General features: G+C 40.7%; 3 protein-coding genes across 4 annotated transcripts; 1 reads left to right on the top strand and 2 right to left on the bottom strand.

The window, feature by feature from the left end:
* The first annotated feature begins 594 nt into the window (after nucleotides 1-594).
* LOC142373899 (endonuclease domain-containing 1 protein-like) lies at nucleotides 595-6,353 on the top strand. The gene is made up of 2 exons (XM_075457368.1): nucleotides 595-933; nucleotides 3,687-6,353. The coding sequence occupies exons 1-2, from the start codon at nucleotides 658-660 to the stop codon at nucleotides 4,308-4,310; spliced, it is 900 nt and encodes a 299-aa protein (XP_075313483.1). The 5' UTR covers nucleotides 595-657; the 3' UTR covers nucleotides 4,311-6,353.
* Nucleotides 6,354-7,131: 778 nt separating this feature from the next.
* Nucleotides 7,132-8,550, bottom strand: LOC142373785 (DELTA-actitoxin-Afr1e-like). Its single transcript, XM_075457190.1, has 3 exons — nucleotides 8,437-8,550; nucleotides 7,816-7,950; nucleotides 7,132-7,717 (listed from the first exon to the last, which is right to left on the bottom strand). Exons 2-3 carry the CDS (start codon nucleotides 7,917-7,919, stop codon nucleotides 7,267-7,269), a joined length of 555 nt encoding a protein of 184 aa, XP_075313305.1. The 5' UTR covers nucleotides 7,920-7,950; nucleotides 8,437-8,550; the 3' UTR covers nucleotides 7,132-7,266.
* Nucleotides 8,551-12,331: 3,781 nt separating this feature from the next.
* LOC142373786 (DELTA-stichotoxin-Hmg2b-like) lies at nucleotides 12,332-14,637 on the bottom strand. Of its 2 annotated transcripts, none has more exons than XM_075457192.1 (3): nucleotides 14,527-14,637; nucleotides 14,320-14,431; nucleotides 12,332-12,851 (listed from the first exon to the last, which is right to left on the bottom strand). In XM_075457192.1, exons 2-3 carry the CDS (start codon nucleotides 14,421-14,423, stop codon nucleotides 12,422-12,424), a joined length of 534 nt encoding a protein of 177 aa, XP_075313307.1. In that variant the 5' UTR covers nucleotides 14,424-14,431; nucleotides 14,527-14,637; the 3' UTR covers nucleotides 12,332-12,421. The 2 variants fall into 2 exon arrangements, with proteins under 2 accessions (XP_075313307.1, XP_075313306.1); XM_075457191.1 differs by having other exon boundaries at nucleotides 14,320-14,434; nucleotides 14,527-14,636.
* Between the last annotated feature and the right edge of the window lie 2,165 nt (nucleotides 14,638-16,802).

Here is a 16,802-nt window from a genome sequence, read left to right as displayed (position 1 = left end):
TTGTAAATAGCCGGTATTTTGTCAGATTTTCAACACGTTGGGGATCTAAACGACTACTTTCTCGCCTGAAAATGTTTCAAATATTGCTAAAGTTTACAGAGTTTAGAGCTTAAGCGAAATCAGCTTCACGCCGGCTGATTTCGGCTTGGGCAGGAGCGAAATGCATTGTGGATAAACACTCTGCATACTGTCTGATCGATGAGTATGTAGTATGCAGAATGGAAGTATGCAGTTTGCAAGTATGTAGTATGTAGTATGTAGTATGTAGTATGCAGTATGTAGTATGTAGTATGTAGTATGCAGTATGCAGTATGCAGTATGTAGTATGTAGTATGGAGTATGTAGTATGTAGTATGTAGTATGTAGTATGTAGTGTGTAGTATGTAGTATGCGGTTTCGAACACAGTCATAGACACTCTATGACTGTGTTCGAAACCGCATACTACAACCGTCACAGCAGAGAGGCTCAGTGAACTTATTTCCTGTAAAAAAAAAAAACTGGAACTCAAGTTGAAACTGCTTCTGCTTTCATTGAAAGGTCATGTGCTGATGAAAAGGGAACGGCCCTCAGTTTACACCCAAGTGTCTGTGAAGGCAGGACGCATCTCGTGGCATCTGAGAGCCCGATTGCAACCCCAGCGACTGACTCAGACTAACATGTCACTCGTGTGCTACCTGCTCCTCCTGGCCGTGGCCGCCGGCTGCCGCCCGTGTGCGGCTGACGTTGGGGATTTCGCCCCATGTCTGCAGTTTTTCCACAGCTCTTGGCCTCCGAAAGGTCTGACAGGGACCCCCATCTGCCAGCGTTTCAACAACCAGTATCGCTTTGCCACGCTGTACAGTCGACCTCGCCGTTCGCCGTGGTTCTCGGCCTACTTGTACACAGTACCTCAGGGAAAGAGGCCCAAAGCATCCTGGAAGTTTGAGCCACAGGTGAGGAGGTTTCAGTATTCTGCTGAGTGGTTGATTTCTACAATAAAATCTACTTTTATGAACGTGAAAGCTTTGATTAGAGTGGAAGCACATCAGTGGTTTCCCCAGTTTCACTCTGACACTCTCTAAGAAAGCACTTACGGTTCTCTTTTTGTAGAAAATGCTGATCTAGTTTAGCATCAGTTAAAAACTTATCACAATCGATTACAGTAATTTTTCTATTTCTTATTTTTAAAAAGGAGGAAATGAGTCCCAGTAAAGCAGAAGTGATTATGTGTGCGTTCATGGTCGGGCAACTCTGCATGGTGAAGTCTCACTGTTCAGCTCTTCCTCTGTGTAGGACCCCGGAGGAGGAGGGACTCCAGTAAATGAGCGTTGATTGAGTAAATAAGTATTTCTAAATGAATCTGCCTCGATGAATAGCTTTAGATGTATCTGGCTTATTGGTGCCACATCAATGTGGTAGTGATACAGATCAGCAACTCTGTAAATCATACAAAACCAGTCAACCAGTGCACCTGAAACATATTAATCACTGTATTACTTTTCCATTTGGAGGCTATACCCTTCTTGTGTCATTAAATCCGGGTGCTGACTTCTTTGTTGTTTTGTCAGGCAGTCATGAGCACCATGCGTCTCTCTGTTTTAAATGATATCGAGCAGATTATTGATTGAATTCAAGCAATAAATTAAATTTTTTTTGGACTCTGGATCGTCGGTGAAAACAAGTTTGATATGTTTTTCAGAAATAAAACAGAAATGACCTTTAGCCAAAGGAACACAAACCCCAAAAAGGTCAAAACAAGGGCTGTGCAACGATTAAAAAATGTTTAATGTAATTAATCACATGATTTCCCTGAATAATCACGATTAATCGCATTTGTACGCAAAATCCAAAAATGAATCCAAAAGTAGTGTATGGCCTTTAGCATTTACTTTTATTTTAAATGTGCTGCCATATGAATGAAAGTGCCATAACATTTGTTGTGCAAACACACTTTTAACATCAGCATCTTTCTGTAGTTTTTATGTAGAAGCCTCGCTCCACTGTCTGTTTCCTTGAATGACTTGCTGCTATCAGTTGTGTGTTTTGCCTTTAAGTGATATTTTAGACTGGAACTACTACGCTGAGAAGACAATTCAACTTGGCAGTGTTTACAGATGACTTTCCTTACATTGTGTCTTAGATTAATTGGCCCGGGCGCAACTGACGGCCAACAAGGATTTGCATTGGAAAACAAAATAATCTGACGGTTTGATCGTTAATTCAAATTGCAGTTAGCGACTTTTGATTTTAAAAGTAGATTGCATGGTGCAAATTGTACTCGAGTATGAGTAAAATTACATAATTGAAAAAAATACACATAAAAGTACCCAAAAATCTACTTAATTACAGTAGCTTGAGTATTTGTAATTCGTTACTTCCACCCCTGACAAATGCAACAGCAAGGCAGTAGAGGGGTGATGTGAAACCCACCGCCTGCCCTGGAAAGTAGGCTACTGAAAGCATTCTTACATCATTAAAAGTGACAGAGAGCCGAGCAACTATGTGAGGGGAAGAAAATACATTTTAAAGCAGCACTAGAGAAGTTTGTGAACCGTAAAACTATGTGCTTCTGACCGCTCTTATGCCCATTTAGGGGGGTGGGAGTGCCCTGGAGCGCCCGGGGGCTCAGATACCGCAGCTCACAACTTTGGTTTCCAGCTCTGCACCACATCGTTTTGCTTTACAGACACTTGACATTTTTGTGGGCTTTGTGGCCTCTTCGATGTAACAAATAAGTGTGTATGGCTGTACATGTTCAGGGTTTGTTTTATGACAGTGGTGTTGCATCCCACAACTGTAGGGGGAGCTAAAGAGCAAAATAATTGCAATCATTGAGCAGACGCTTTTATTCAAAGCGACTTAGAAGTGAGGAACATACTGTAGAGTGATGTGGGGTTCAGAATCTTGCCCTAGGACACTATCACATATTAGCTGGTCAGGTTTGGGTCGATCCGGCAACCTTCCAGCTGCACCTCCTGAACTACCCCCACCTTTTAATTAATACTTTAACCCTCCTGTTGTCTTTGCGGGTCAAAAGTGAGCCACTACCATGTTTAGCTGTAGAAAAAATACCATAAACTATCTTTTTCCAACTTGAAATGTTATAACTTTTCCTAAAGGGACCCCATCATTAGAAAAAGTCATACTTTATTTTTGTTTGTTTCCATGTGGGCTGTACACCACTAGGGTACAAAGATTGTCTTATGGGTCATTTTTGACCCGTGAATTATAAAAACATTTGAACACCAGAGAAAAGTTCACTTTTTTTTTCCCTTTCAATATAATTAATTCAGAAGTAATTACTTCACATTTATATAATAGCAATAATAAACCTTTATTATGTCAAAGAAAACTGAGAAAACGAGAAAACTGTTGGTCCAACTGACAGTTTTCAGTTGTAATCCTGAAAACTGGTGATTGTCTTTTTGTATTGTGTAACAAAAAATACATGATAAAGAATGTATTGCATTGAGTTGAATTGATAAATAACAGGTGGTTTAATCATACAAAATAGATTTTGGATTTGAAATTCAATTCAGTTGCTTTATTTCGGGGCTTTAGGGCGGGTCATTTTTGACCCGTAGGACAAAGGGAGTAAACACAATGTTAAGACCACATAAAGGGTTAAACCACATACTGAAGTCTGTTGGTCATGTGATCAATTCTAAGACTATATCACTGATTTCTCCTTCTGCTTCCTAAACAGTTAACCTACCCAGGAGCTGATGGCAACATGAGTCCCTTCCTGCCAGGCCCCCTGGACCAGAACGTGGTGGAGAGCCAGGCGGTGAAGCCCGACTATAGTAACAGCAACTACTCTCGCGGCCACTTGAACCCCAGCCTTCACCACCAGACCCACGAGACCCGCTCCTCCACCTTCACCCTCACAAACGTGGTTCCCCAGAAAGCGGGATCTAACGACGGGCCCTGGGAAACCCTGGAGCAGACCGTCAACAAGACCATAGCGGCCTACTGTCTCGGAGAAGCCTACATAGTGACTGGCATCATCCCATACCGCAACAACGAGCCCTGGCTCAAGAATCATCGGGTAGCCGTGCCGGAGTATATCTGGTCCGCGTACTGCTGCCCGAAGTACAACCGCAGTCTGCCTGAAAAACTGAAAGATACCTTTCCCACATTTGCCGCCATTGGGCGCAACGACCCCAACAGCACGGAGGAGATTGTGCCCATTGACAGGACGGCCAAGCAACAGTTCAGGGGATACGATGTGAGACACATGCCTCTGGAAACACTTGAGATGTACCTGAAGGACAGGTTCAGCACTGTGGTCGGGGTTTTTTATGAGCAGTGCACCGGGTCACAAAACTGACGGGTTTCATGCTGCATTCATTTCATTCAGAACCTTTTCAACACATCTATGAGTACAGTGAGAACACACGTCATAGTTTTGTCTTTAACTTAAAAAAAGGACTCATTAAAATGTCACTACAGCAATGATTCGTACGAAAGAAGCGGCTCGATTACGGTGGGACTGGATCTGAACCGTCCTGGACTTAAATAAAAAGACTGACTAACACAAACTGGAAGTCCAGTTGGGAACAGACCAAGTGTCCCGTATTGGAATAACGGACCCTGGCAGGAACCCCCCCAAACTGAAAACACAAACCCCAACTGGAGCTGACTCAAACTCAAAGAGACGACCAACTCCAACTAGAATAAAACACACTGATTGTATGTCTGGAGCAGCTGGACCTCATTAATGCTTTGGACCACACTGAGGGATATGAGATTTAACTCAGCCAGGTGCTAGAAGGTCAAAGAGACCCTTAAAGAAACCATAAAAACCTGAAGATAGACGCGTTATTTCGCACGTACGTCTTGGTTATAAACACAAACTGGCTTCTTTGTTCTTTGTCTCACACCTTTGACATGCAAGCTGTACGATCCTGTGCGTAGTATCAAAGGATATTCTCCATTAAAGATGACTGTTTCCAGCCTTGTTGATAAGAAAAAACGTTCCTGACACAAACAAACTGGAATAGATCAGGAGACCCAGATTAGAATAACAGAGTCAGACGATACCAACTTTATTTATAAAGCACTTTATACACCCACAGGACCAAAGTGCTATACACAATCATAAAATACAATACAATACAATACAATCATAAAATACAAAGGTCAAGTATAAAAGCAGTACTAAAGTAATCAAAATATAAACACAATAAAACAAAGTCAAACATCTCAGATTGTGCCAAAGGCCAAAGAAAAAAGATGGGTCTTAAGAAGGGATTTAAAAACACAAAATAAGAATAACAGAGTCAGACCGGAACAGATTGACCCAAACTGGAATAACTAATACAGGGCTTAACAAATACCCTGATTGTCTCAAAATCAGTCCATCTGCCTCTGATCAAGGTGCATCCGTCCATTTTCTATACTCGGGAAAAGAGAAATACTATATTAGAGAATTAAAACAGCTTTTAAACAAAATATAAAATGTAAACTAAAACCTTTGGACATGCCAATCAGGTCATTTTGAATGGGTATGTATAAGTGCAAGCCCTTGGACTGGTGGTATATTTACTCTTATTAGAAGTTTTCCTGATGGACTCTTTGCCTCCAGTCTTTAGGTTGAGACAAACCTAATCGGCTGCTGCCTGTAGGTTATTTCTCCAAAAATAAAAACAAAGAAAAACATCTCACCTTAGTGAGGCAGAAGAAGTATAAACAGATGTAGGACAACAATGAAAGACTTGTCTGTGCATGCAGTAAAGTCTTAAGACCACCAGGGGGTGTCGTTGTGCAACACGTGTAGATGGTGGATGCTGCAGCTTGTTGGCTCCACAACTAAGTAAGTTTTACCTTTTTAGCATTCAAACAAATGCCAGATTGTGTAATCTTCTAAAGTTGCTTTCTTTTATTTAAATGTATCTGTTAAAGTTAGAGATCATTTTAGTGGATTAGCTTTATGTTTAAAGATGAACTAACTAATTTGTTTTATATTCTGGTGTTTGGTAGAAATGTTCAGATAACGCTTTGAAAAATTAATTTCTACATTCACAATCATTTTAAACTAAAGGATTAGAAGCACTGTAAAACAAATATACAATAATATAATATATTAAAACTGTTGTTTTTGTATTCTTAATATGCATAATGTAGTTTGGGTATACAGCTTTCCCCTGAACCCCACTCAAGAATAGACACATAAATCTGAGTAAAGTAAAGCTTAATGATGCCCAAAAGGAAAAAATAGAGCTATGATGACAAATTGTGTCTTCTTTTGTTTCGATTTTTACTACTTTACCAATTATTTGTGACAGTTGGAGCAACTTTTAAGTATCTACAGGGTCGAAAAGCCTAAAAATGGTGGAAAAAAACCTGTTAAATCTGTAACCCCAGAAGTTTCACCCTCTCTTTTATTAAAAAAAAAGCCTAAAAGTATCTGATTTTAAAAAGGTGGAAAAGGTTTGCAACAAGGTGATGAAGCAAGGAGAGTATTTGACTCCTGCTTTAACCTCCTTGCACAGGTTCTCAATATGTTTTCGAATTGTTTTTAAGATGCTACGTGGATTTTCATCCTCTTATTTATCACGCAGACTAAGATCCTCCATCAGAGGGCTTTTATTTGTTTATTCGACTCTGGTTTAAAGTGCAGGGATGATAGAAGATTTAAGCCCCTAAAATCTGGAATGAGCTGCCAGTGTCTTCTTTTAAAAATCCTACTTTTATCAAACACTTTCCTGATTCATCTCGGGTTTTTTGATTGATGATTTGGTCATTTAACGGCTTGTTTTATGGTGTTTTTACCAGTTTTATTTCCATTTTCAGGCACTTTGTAACATTCGTCTGGAAACGTGCTACATGAATAATGTTTATTTGTGTTGTTATCATTATTATAAACAACATAAAGAGTTAGAAGCTGCTCTTTGCAGAGCACAGACTCTGTTTACTCTATGTTTTCTGAGGCTTTTCAGATGATGTGTAAGTTGAGTTGATGTCATTTAAAGCTACACCGCAGCACGCTGCTGGATTTCTTGGACTGAACTACGTTCCACCAACTTGAAAGTTATGTTTTATGCTTCGAATAGAAAAGGAATAAACAGCAGAAACCACTCATGAAGACGAACGTTAACTTGGTAAACTTCCCTGTAGTTGTTTTGGTTTGTAATGATCACAAAGACATATTTTTTTTTCTACTCTTTATGGATTTATTGCATGAGCAGGTGTTACAGTTGCACATCCAGCAGATCTAACATTGCACAACAGAGGGCTTATTTCTTATTTTGATTTAAAAAAAAAAAAAAAAAGAGCCAATCAGCTCAGTGAGATTGTTGCAGCCTGGGAGAGAAGAGCTTGTCCCACAGCTCCACCTTCAGGATGGCCCGGCCCGTCGGTGACATGGTTGCCTTGACGTCCAGGCTGCTGCCCTCGAAGGTGAGGCCGCAGCCTTTGGCCTCCTCCCGCACAAAGCCCTGCTGCTCCTTGTTGTAATACATCTCTTCGTACAGCTTCTTGTTGACCTCTTTGCCCTGGTGGAAGATTCCCAGGGCCAGCCAGTTCTTGTACATGTTGTAGTCGTAGGGCACGGAGAACATGATGGCCACTGTCTCTTTAACGGTGTTGCTCTGCCTCTCGAACAGGTCGTAGGTCAGGACGCCCACCGCGCCCGTGGCTTTGGCGGTGTTCTTGCTGAAGTTGCACACTTCAGTCTTCAGTGGGCGCACGGTGGGCTGAGGGGGGCTGCGGCAGCTGCCGCTGTCCAGGAAAACCCTTATTTTTAAAAGAAAAGATTCAGATATTCAGGCTGCTCTTTCTGCCCCAGTTTCTACACACAGAGACATCTCAACCTTCAATCATTTTGCACTCACTTGGGGTTAATCAGGCAGTAGTTGTTGGTGAGGTTGGTGATCTCGATGGTGACATTTCTTCGGCTTGTCTGGGTTGCAGCCAAAGCCTCCGCTGTTTCACTCATTGTGTCGTCTGTAGAGGTTTTAGAGGTTTAACTGCGGGTGAAAGAGACAGAAAATCAATCTGCTGCTCCGAAAAATCAACTCTCACACTGGAAAAAATGCCCCTCCAAAAATAGGTAAGAAAAACAACAAATTCGAAACGTTTTTGCTTGAAATAAGCAAAAAAAATCTGCCTATGGAACTAGTGAAAATCGGCTTGTCAAGATTTCTGTAAATAAAATGTGATATTTAGGACTTTTGAGATAAAAGCGATCTTGAAATTAGCTTAAAAACCTCTTCAAATGAAAAAAAAAAAGCTTGTTTCATTTGAAATATGACTCAAAACAATTTATTTTCAAGACTTTTTCACTTAACAAGATATTCAAGATGTATTGTATTAAAACAAGTCCCTATATCTGGCTGAAATAGTGCTTGTTAGGCAGTTGTGTCTCATATTAAGTGTAATGAGATACTCAGTGAGACAAATATACTTGGTAAGATTTAGATTTTTTCCAGTGAGAGTAGGAAAACGCAGCTTACCTGTCCGGATCACAGGTGAGTCGCTGGCTGGAGCAGTGACGGATCTGAAACACTGGTTCCGCCTTCAGGTGAGCCTCACGGGGGAATGTGGCACCCAAAGGTGTCTCCACCCACAGCACACACCTGCAGCCTGTCCCTGCCCATCTTAAAATCTGCGTCTGCTCAGACGAGTGTGCTGAGGCGGGGAGACCGAGGGTGTGACCAACAATAACAGCAACGGTGGCTTTTCTTGTTCTCTGTTTTTTTTGCAGAGCTACAAGCCAGTTTGTTGAGGTTTCAGAGCGATTGTCTCATACCTCAAACTTTCCTTTAACCACAAACCACACCTTTGGTCCCAGTATCTGTGAATTCTCTGTGAAACCTCTGCAAAGCATGTTCATACGTGTTTAAATTTACAAAGCAAAGCAATGCGATAAATACTTACACCATCGTTTAATCGTTTGAACCTTTGTTTAACAGACTTAATCCCTTCAGTCACCAGCTTCCTTATATTTAGAAAATATAACAAATGTTACGTTTGATGCGAGCAGCACTAAAAAGGTTCCTGAGTGTTAGATCGATTCTTTCATTGGAAGTTATAGAAGAAGCCGGAGTAATCTCAAGTTAAATGAAGTCTTTATTTGTGGTAACAAATGGAGTAAATCAGCGCTGGACCCAGTATGTAAGACCTCTTGCAGCCCCGATTTCCAGTAACATTTTGTATTTATATACCTCATTGTTTCACATAGGTTGGACTCATTGTCGACCAAATATGATTTGACATGAGTAGGTTCAACATGCTTCGTCATATTCTCTGAGTAAGCCGAATAATCTGTGTGTGAATCTTGCACCTGCTTTCCCAGGATAATTGTTTTGTCTCACTATGCCTGGATCACTTAAGGTCATCCATCGTGGAAAAGTACAGCATTTAACAAAGCCAATTTTAAAACTGAGCAACAGTTCTCCAGCTTTCTGAAGGTTTTTCTTTAAACATTTTCTGCTTTTTCACTCATTTTCAGTCCAGTCCTCGTATCTGAGCATTTTCAAGCATTAAAAAAGGCTCCTAACTCAAGGGATGAACCAGTGTTGTGTCCAACTTAGCAAAGAAGCCATTTTAAACTGGATCTTTAGGCACTTTGTTCCCAGCAGCCTGTCACAGAGACACATAATTTGTTTCCATTTCTTTAGCTGCATCTGTGAAAAACAGCTTCATAGTTTCAACTTTATTGTACATTTACGTTTAAAACTGCTTTCAGTTACCAAAAGAGTCAAATTAATATAAGAAATTCTGTTTAAAAAAAATCCTAATCCCAAAATAATGAACGCTATCACATCTAAAAGTAGAAAAGTAGGAAAAAAACAGACAATAATAAGAATTATATTTAATTCAACATCAAGAAAAAGTAAATAAGATTCAATTTAAAGCTTAAAAAGGGAATATAAGATATAATCTAATGACTAATTATGGAACAATTAATATAAATTACATGATTAAACTGTTTTATGCCACCAGAAATGAATAATCTAGAAGCTCTTTGTGGGTTTTAGACTGGAATTAAGATTTGTTCCCATTTCTTTAGTTGCATGTGTGAAAAACAGCAAAGATAACACAGTGTGACAGACAGAAAACAGGATTTCTGCAGCAACAAGGTGATTCCCAAAGAGCTGTTAGCTGAAAACTTGGCATATCTCAGCATGGTGTGCAGTGTGTCCTTAAAACATTTGAGGAAACTGGACAAGTGGAGGACAGAAGAAGAAGTGTCAGGCCTAAAGAACTATCTACAGCAGATGAACAGGATCTGAAAGTGATGTCCTTAAGAAAGAGGAAAACATCCAGCAAAGACCTGACACAGGAGCTGAGAGATGCATCTGGACCTTCAGCTGATCCATCTGCTGTTGGCCCAAGCCTCATCAGAAATGGGCTCCATGGAAGGGTGGCTGTCAGAAGCCGTTCTTAAGGAAGGGAAACAGGGAGAAAAGGCTGAGCTGTGCCAAAGGACACAAGAAGTGGGCTGAAAATCAGTGGCAGCAGGTCTGATGGAGGGATGAATCCTCCCCAGAGCCCGGAGCTCAACATTACTGAAGCAGTGTGGGATCATGTTGGCAGAGAACGGAACAAAAGGCAGCCCACATCCAAAGAAGAGCTTTGGGATGTCCTTCAAGAAGCCTGGAGAACTATTCCTGAAGACTCCTTAAAGAAAGGACAGAAAGCTGTCTGAGAGGGTTCAGGCTGTGCTGGAGGAGAAAGCAGCTCAGAGCAGCACTGGAAAAAATGCCCCTCCAAAAATAAGTAAGAATAAACAACAAATAAAAGATGTTTTTGCTTTAAATAAGAAAAAAATCTGCCAGTGGAACTAGTGAAAATCGGCTTGTCAAGATATCTTCACGTAAAATGTGACATTTGGGACTTTTGAGATAAAAGTGATCTTGAAATTAGCTTAAAAACCTCTTCAAATGTAAAAAAAAAAGCTTGTTTCGTGTGATATGTGACTCAAAACAATTTGTTTTCAAGACTTTTTCATTTAACAAGATATTCCAGATGTTTCACTGGGTGTCCCTCAGGGGTCAGTCTTGGGTCCACTTCTGTTCATCATCTACCTTCTCCCCCTGGGCACACTCCTCCGTCACCATGGAGTCCATTTTCACTGTTACGCTGACGACACACAGGTCTACATCTCCTCCAAACCCACCGCCGCCATCTCTCCCCCCTCCCTCATCATCTGCCTTGAAGACATCCGGAGCTGGATGAGCAGGAACTTCCTGAAACTTAACAGCAACAAAACCGAGGCCCTGCTCATCGGCTCCAAATCCATCCTCACCAAATCACATCACAACCCAGTTCCACCCATCATCATCGACGGATTTCCTGTACCCTTTTCACCCCAAGTCAAGAGCCTCGGCGTTATTCTGGACAGCACCCTTTCATTTGCACCCCACATTCAAAATATCACCCGAACCGCATTCTTCCACCTCCGCAACATCTCCAGACTCCGCCCATCACTGACCCAATCCAGCACTGAAATCCTGGCTCATTCATTTGTCACATCATCCAGAATTCAGCCGCCCGGATCATCACCGGTACCAAATCTTCAGACCACATCACCCCTGTTCTCATCCAACTTCACTGGCTCCCAGTACAATACCCCATTCATTACAAAAATCTTCTCCTCACCTATAAAGCTCTCCACAACCCAGCCCCCACCTACCTCAGCGACCTCCTTCACCAACACACTCCCTCCCGCACCCTCCGCTCAACCTCTGCTGGACTGCTAACCATCCCCACGCCACGCCTCAGCACCATGGGTGACCGAGCCTTCAGCTGCTCAGCACCCAGGCTCTGGACCTCCCCCCCCCCGCCCCCCACTCATAAGACACTCAGACTCCATCACATCATTCAAATCCAAACTTAAAACTCACCTATTCAAACTGGCATACTCCCTATAACTGGACTCCGTGCACTTCTGTTTTTTTGTTGTCTCTTGTTTTTATGCTTTTATTATTTTTCTTAATGCTCTCAAATTTTAATTTAAGGTGACCTTGGGTGACCTGAAAGGCGCCTCGAAATAAAATGTATAATTATCGTCTTCAAACAAGTCCCTATATCTGGCTGAAATAGTACTTGTTAGGCAGTTGTGTCTTATATTAAGTGTAATGAGATATTTTGACTAGAAATGAGACAAATATACTTGGTAAGACTTTGATTTTTTCCAGTGAGATATTCACTGTAAAGCTGCTCAGAACTGAATAATAACTGTTTTTTTTTTTAATCTTGTTTCCATTCATGTTTGGGCAGGTCTCAGTAAACCCCTGCACCCATTTCCTGTTGGGTGTGGCTCAGACTTTTGCACAATACTGCAAACATTTGTGCTCACGTGTGTTTTAAACATCAAACAAAGAAGCATCAAAGACAAAAAGCTGAATTAAATTGTTTTTTATTCATTTAAAAGCACCCAGAGTGACAACAGTCCTCATTCAGGATCATTTCATTTCATTCTGGACATTCTGCTCATCTGCCCATCTTGTCGTACAGCTCCAGCTTGATGATGGCTTTGCCCTCGTCGGACATGGAGCTCCTCACGTCCAGCGCGCGCCCCTGGTACGCCACCCCCGAGCCGTCGGCCTCGTGCCGCACAAAGTTGGTGAAATCTTTGCCCTTGTACATGTGGTCGAACAGCTTGGCGTCGCAGGCGCGCGTGTGCTCGAAGATGCCCACGCCCAGCCAGTTCTTGTAGAAGTTGTAGTCGAAGGGCACGGAGAACATGACGGCCATCACCTCGTTGCAGTGCCGCTGCTGCATGTTGAACAGCTCGTAGGTCAGGACGCCCACGGCGCCCGAGGCCGTGTTGTCGTCCTTGATGAAAGAGCACACCTCGGTTCTGTTGGTGCGCACGGTGGGCTGTGGAGGGCTGAAGGGGAAGCCGCTCTCCATGTGAACCCTGAGAGGAAGCAGGGGGGTTAAACGATGTTTTCAAGGAACTGTACTTTAAAAATGTTGTTTTTTTGCTTGGTTAAGGTGAGGTATTAAACATGAGATACACACCAGACACATAGCTGCAAAATAAATGGACAAATTAATCATTCTTCTTCTTCTTAAACAGAACGAATGCCTAGTTTTCTGTTCTGTGACCTCAAACTGATGCAAACTAACTTAAAACAGGTTTTGATCTCCTCGTCTGTCTGTGACTGAGGCGTCATTTTGTGTCTTACTGAAGATTTAGTGTATTTAAGTTTATTTTCTTATTATTTTGTATCTTTCACTGGTTATAAGTGTTTCCATTCAGTTGTTTTTTTTCTCTTTCAGTTATTTTGTCTCTATTTTTGTGGATTTTGTGGAATATTCTTGCTTCTTTGGTCTTTGTGCAAATATTTTTCAGTGGTTTTGTGAGTCCACCTGACTGTTTTCCATCTTTTTGTACGTGCTCGCATCCCTTTGATTATTTTGTGTCTCTTTTTGGTTGTTATAAATTCATCTTATCTTGATTTTGTGGCTTTTGTAATTAGTTTTTGTCTCCTATCGGTTATTTTTGCAAATGTCTCTGATGACTTAGCGTTTCTTTCCCTTATTTTCTGTGTCTTTTTGAGTATTTTTGTTTGTCATGTAGTTGTTTGCGTCTCTTTTAAGTTAGTTTGCATCAGTTTGAGGTCACAGAACAGAAAACTAGGCATTCGTTCTGTTTAAGAAGATGAAGAATGATTTATTCATCCATTTATTTTGCAGCTATGTGTCTGCTTTGTATCTCATGTTTAACCTTTGTGTGGTCTTAACATTGTGTTTACTCCCCTTTGTCCTACGGGTCAGAAATGACCCGCCCTACCAAAGGCCCAAAATAAAGCAACTTAATTGAATTTTAAATCCAAAATCTATTTTGTATGATGAAACCACCTGTTATTTATCTGTTCAACTCAATGCAATACATTCTTTATCATGTATTTTTTGTTACACAATACAAAAAGACAATCACCAGTTTTCAGGATTACAACTGAAAACTGTCAGTTGGACCAACAGTTTTCTTGTTTTCTCAGTTTTCTTTGACATAATAAAGGTTTATTATTGCTATTATATAAATGTGAAGTAATTACTTCTGAATTAATTATATTCAAAGGGGAAAAAACAGTGAACTTTTCTCTAGTGTTTAAATGTTTTTATAATTCACGGGTCAAAAATGACCCATAAGACAATCTTTGTACCCTAGTGGTGTACAGCCCACATGGAAACATAAACAGAAATAAAGTCTGACTTTTTCTAATGATGGGGTCCCTTTAGGAAAAGTCATAACATTTCAAGTTGGAAAAAGATAGTTTAAGGTATTTTTCTACAGCTAAACATGGTAGTGGGTTAACTGCTTTTTATCGGCTGATTAATCTCAGACATAAAATCAGATAAATCAGCTTTTTCTCTCTTACTTTGGGTTGACGAGGCAGTAGGTGCTGCTGACGTTGGTGATCTCGATGGTGCAGTTGCGGTTGGTGGTGAGGGTGACGGAGTGGGACTCTGCGGTCTCAGGCATGGTGGCGGCTGCTGGTGGCGGTAAAGAAAAGAGACGCCAACGGTGTCAGAAGAGCAAAGAAATACACACAAACTGCACGGATAACTCAAACAAGAGCACTTACTTCAGGGAATGTTGTGCACAAAGGATGGCAGAAAGTCCTCTGAAAACAGGTTCAGAGACGAGTCTGAAGTCACACCCTCACAGCAGCAGGTGGGTGCGCTCCTGTGATGTCACACCCACGCCGTGTAATCTGTCACTTTATATTTAAGCAGAAACATTTGGCGTGAAGCAACTCTGAAAGCATCTGAAAGTCTGACAGAGCAAAGAGCCGCGCCTCAAACGTCAAATGAGTTGTTTAAGGTGAAGTGTTCAGACTGGTTCAACTGAAAAAAAACATCCTAGCTTTGGATAAACACTGCTTTCTCACACAGACAGCGCACCTTTTCATTGCTGCTGTCACTGTCATGAATCACAGCTTTTCTCTAAGCTTTGGAAATGTGTGAGCTGTTTGCTGTGTGTGGGTGCAGCCTGTCCCGGCCCGCCAGGAGCCCGAGAGCTCGAAAAGCCCTCCGTCCAACATGCAACACACACTGAAAAAAATAACTCCCAACATTTACTTAAAAAAAAACCTTTATGTAAGTATTTGCACATTTAAGTAAGATTTAATGCTGCAATACCAACTAAATTGTACTTACCATAAAACATAACAGTTGTGAAGATAACAAGTAACATTTACTTAACTACATCTAAGTTTTAAGTTATATTTATTTAAACAAATTAAGTAAAATCTACTTGTTTTTCATAGGTAAAACTTACTCGTATCCCATAATTCTTGTGTTACGTTAATAAAATGTTTAATTTTACTTAAGAAGCTCTAGTTCTTACTGATTCTTAAAAATACAAGGTAGAAATGATGACTAATAGAGTTTACTTCACTAAAAGATCACTTTTTTCAGTGCAACACAACTGAAATGATAAGAAAAAGCTGTGCAACCGCAAAAAAAGGAGCACAAAATGCTTTCAGAATAATGCAAATCGACCCCAAACAATGCAAGACACACAATAAATACACCGACTCACTAAAACAGCGAAATAAAAAGATATTAAACATTCAAACTGAACCCAAAGAGACACAATATCAGAGCAGAAATAATCACAATGCAATGAAAACTGCTCCAAAAAAACAATGCAGTGACCAAAAAGACGGGAAATAAAACTGTAGAGACACACAATGACCACAGAAACTCTTTAATATCACTGCAGGGGGGCCTGGAGCCCACGTTGGAGGCCCCTGGACTTATTCAACAGATGCTTTCTCATGACTGTGATTAGTGATTCATTCAACCGTCCTGCACGCTCGACTGACAAGAACAACATCTGGTGACGCGCAGCAGCACAGCAGAACCAGACACGTCCAACTGCGTCTTCTGGAAGTTAAGTTTATATTCAAATGAAGACTAACAGGGAACAGAAACCACCTTTTAGAGGAAATATCAAACTGCCTGTGCTGTTAAAGCCAAAATAAGATGCAAAGCGGGAAGAAAATGTGCCGTAAAACTTCAAAAACTAAGTCTAAACCTGATCTTTATTGATGCTTTTAGGTTCCAGTCCCTCATTAGTTTAGTTTATTCTGAAAGCGCTTTAATTGCATGTTTCATCAACCTGTTACAGCCGCTGTAACTTCTGAAAGTCACCTGATGCTGCGCTTTCATCGTCTTTAACACCTCAGCACCATCTAGGGCTCAAATCAAAGAGGAAAGACGAGTTCTTTAATAACCACTTTGACTGTGTCAGCTGAACTTTATGCTATAATTCTGTGATTATCTCATGCATTATGTTTCCTTTGCATACTCCCACCTATTCCCCTATTTTATTTACATTCTATTTTTTTTAAATACATTTTTCTGTGTGTTTTGGTCTTTTATAGACGTATGAATTCTGAATTATTCTCCCCAACTGTATTTATTTCCGTTTCATTTATACATTTCTGCATTTATTTTTGCTTTATTATTCAAATGATTCTAAGTGCAGGTAATACGGGGATCGACAAAAGGAATTATTGATACAGCTGTAAATTTAAGTGAAAATGTCAATTCAATTGTATTTGTTTAGCACCAAATCACAGCAAACGTCATCTCAAGGCACTTCAATGATACAGTCCAATTCATTGTAATCATAATCCAATTAAATCCAGTTGATTAAATAAAAAAACCGAAACAATCTCCCATCCTGAGCGTGCACGAGGTGACTGTATAGAGAATTACTCAAACCCTTTTAACAGGAAGAAACCTCCATCAGAACCACATGCACATCTGTGATGAGAATCTCCCGTTCCACCACCTCCCAAAGCTGCTCTGTAGGATCTGAGATCTGACTGTGGAGGCTGTTGGAGTGCAG

The sequence above is a fragment of the Odontesthes bonariensis genome, chromosome 23, assembly GCF_027942865.1.
Source record: "Odontesthes bonariensis isolate fOdoBon6 chromosome 23, fOdoBon6.hap1, whole genome shotgun sequence".
Taxonomy (NCBI): domain Eukaryota; kingdom Metazoa; phylum Chordata; class Actinopteri; order Atheriniformes; family Atherinopsidae; genus Odontesthes; species Odontesthes bonariensis.
The sequence above is the reverse complement of the archived record's forward strand: the minus strand, read 5'-3'. Positions and strand labels throughout refer to the sequence as shown.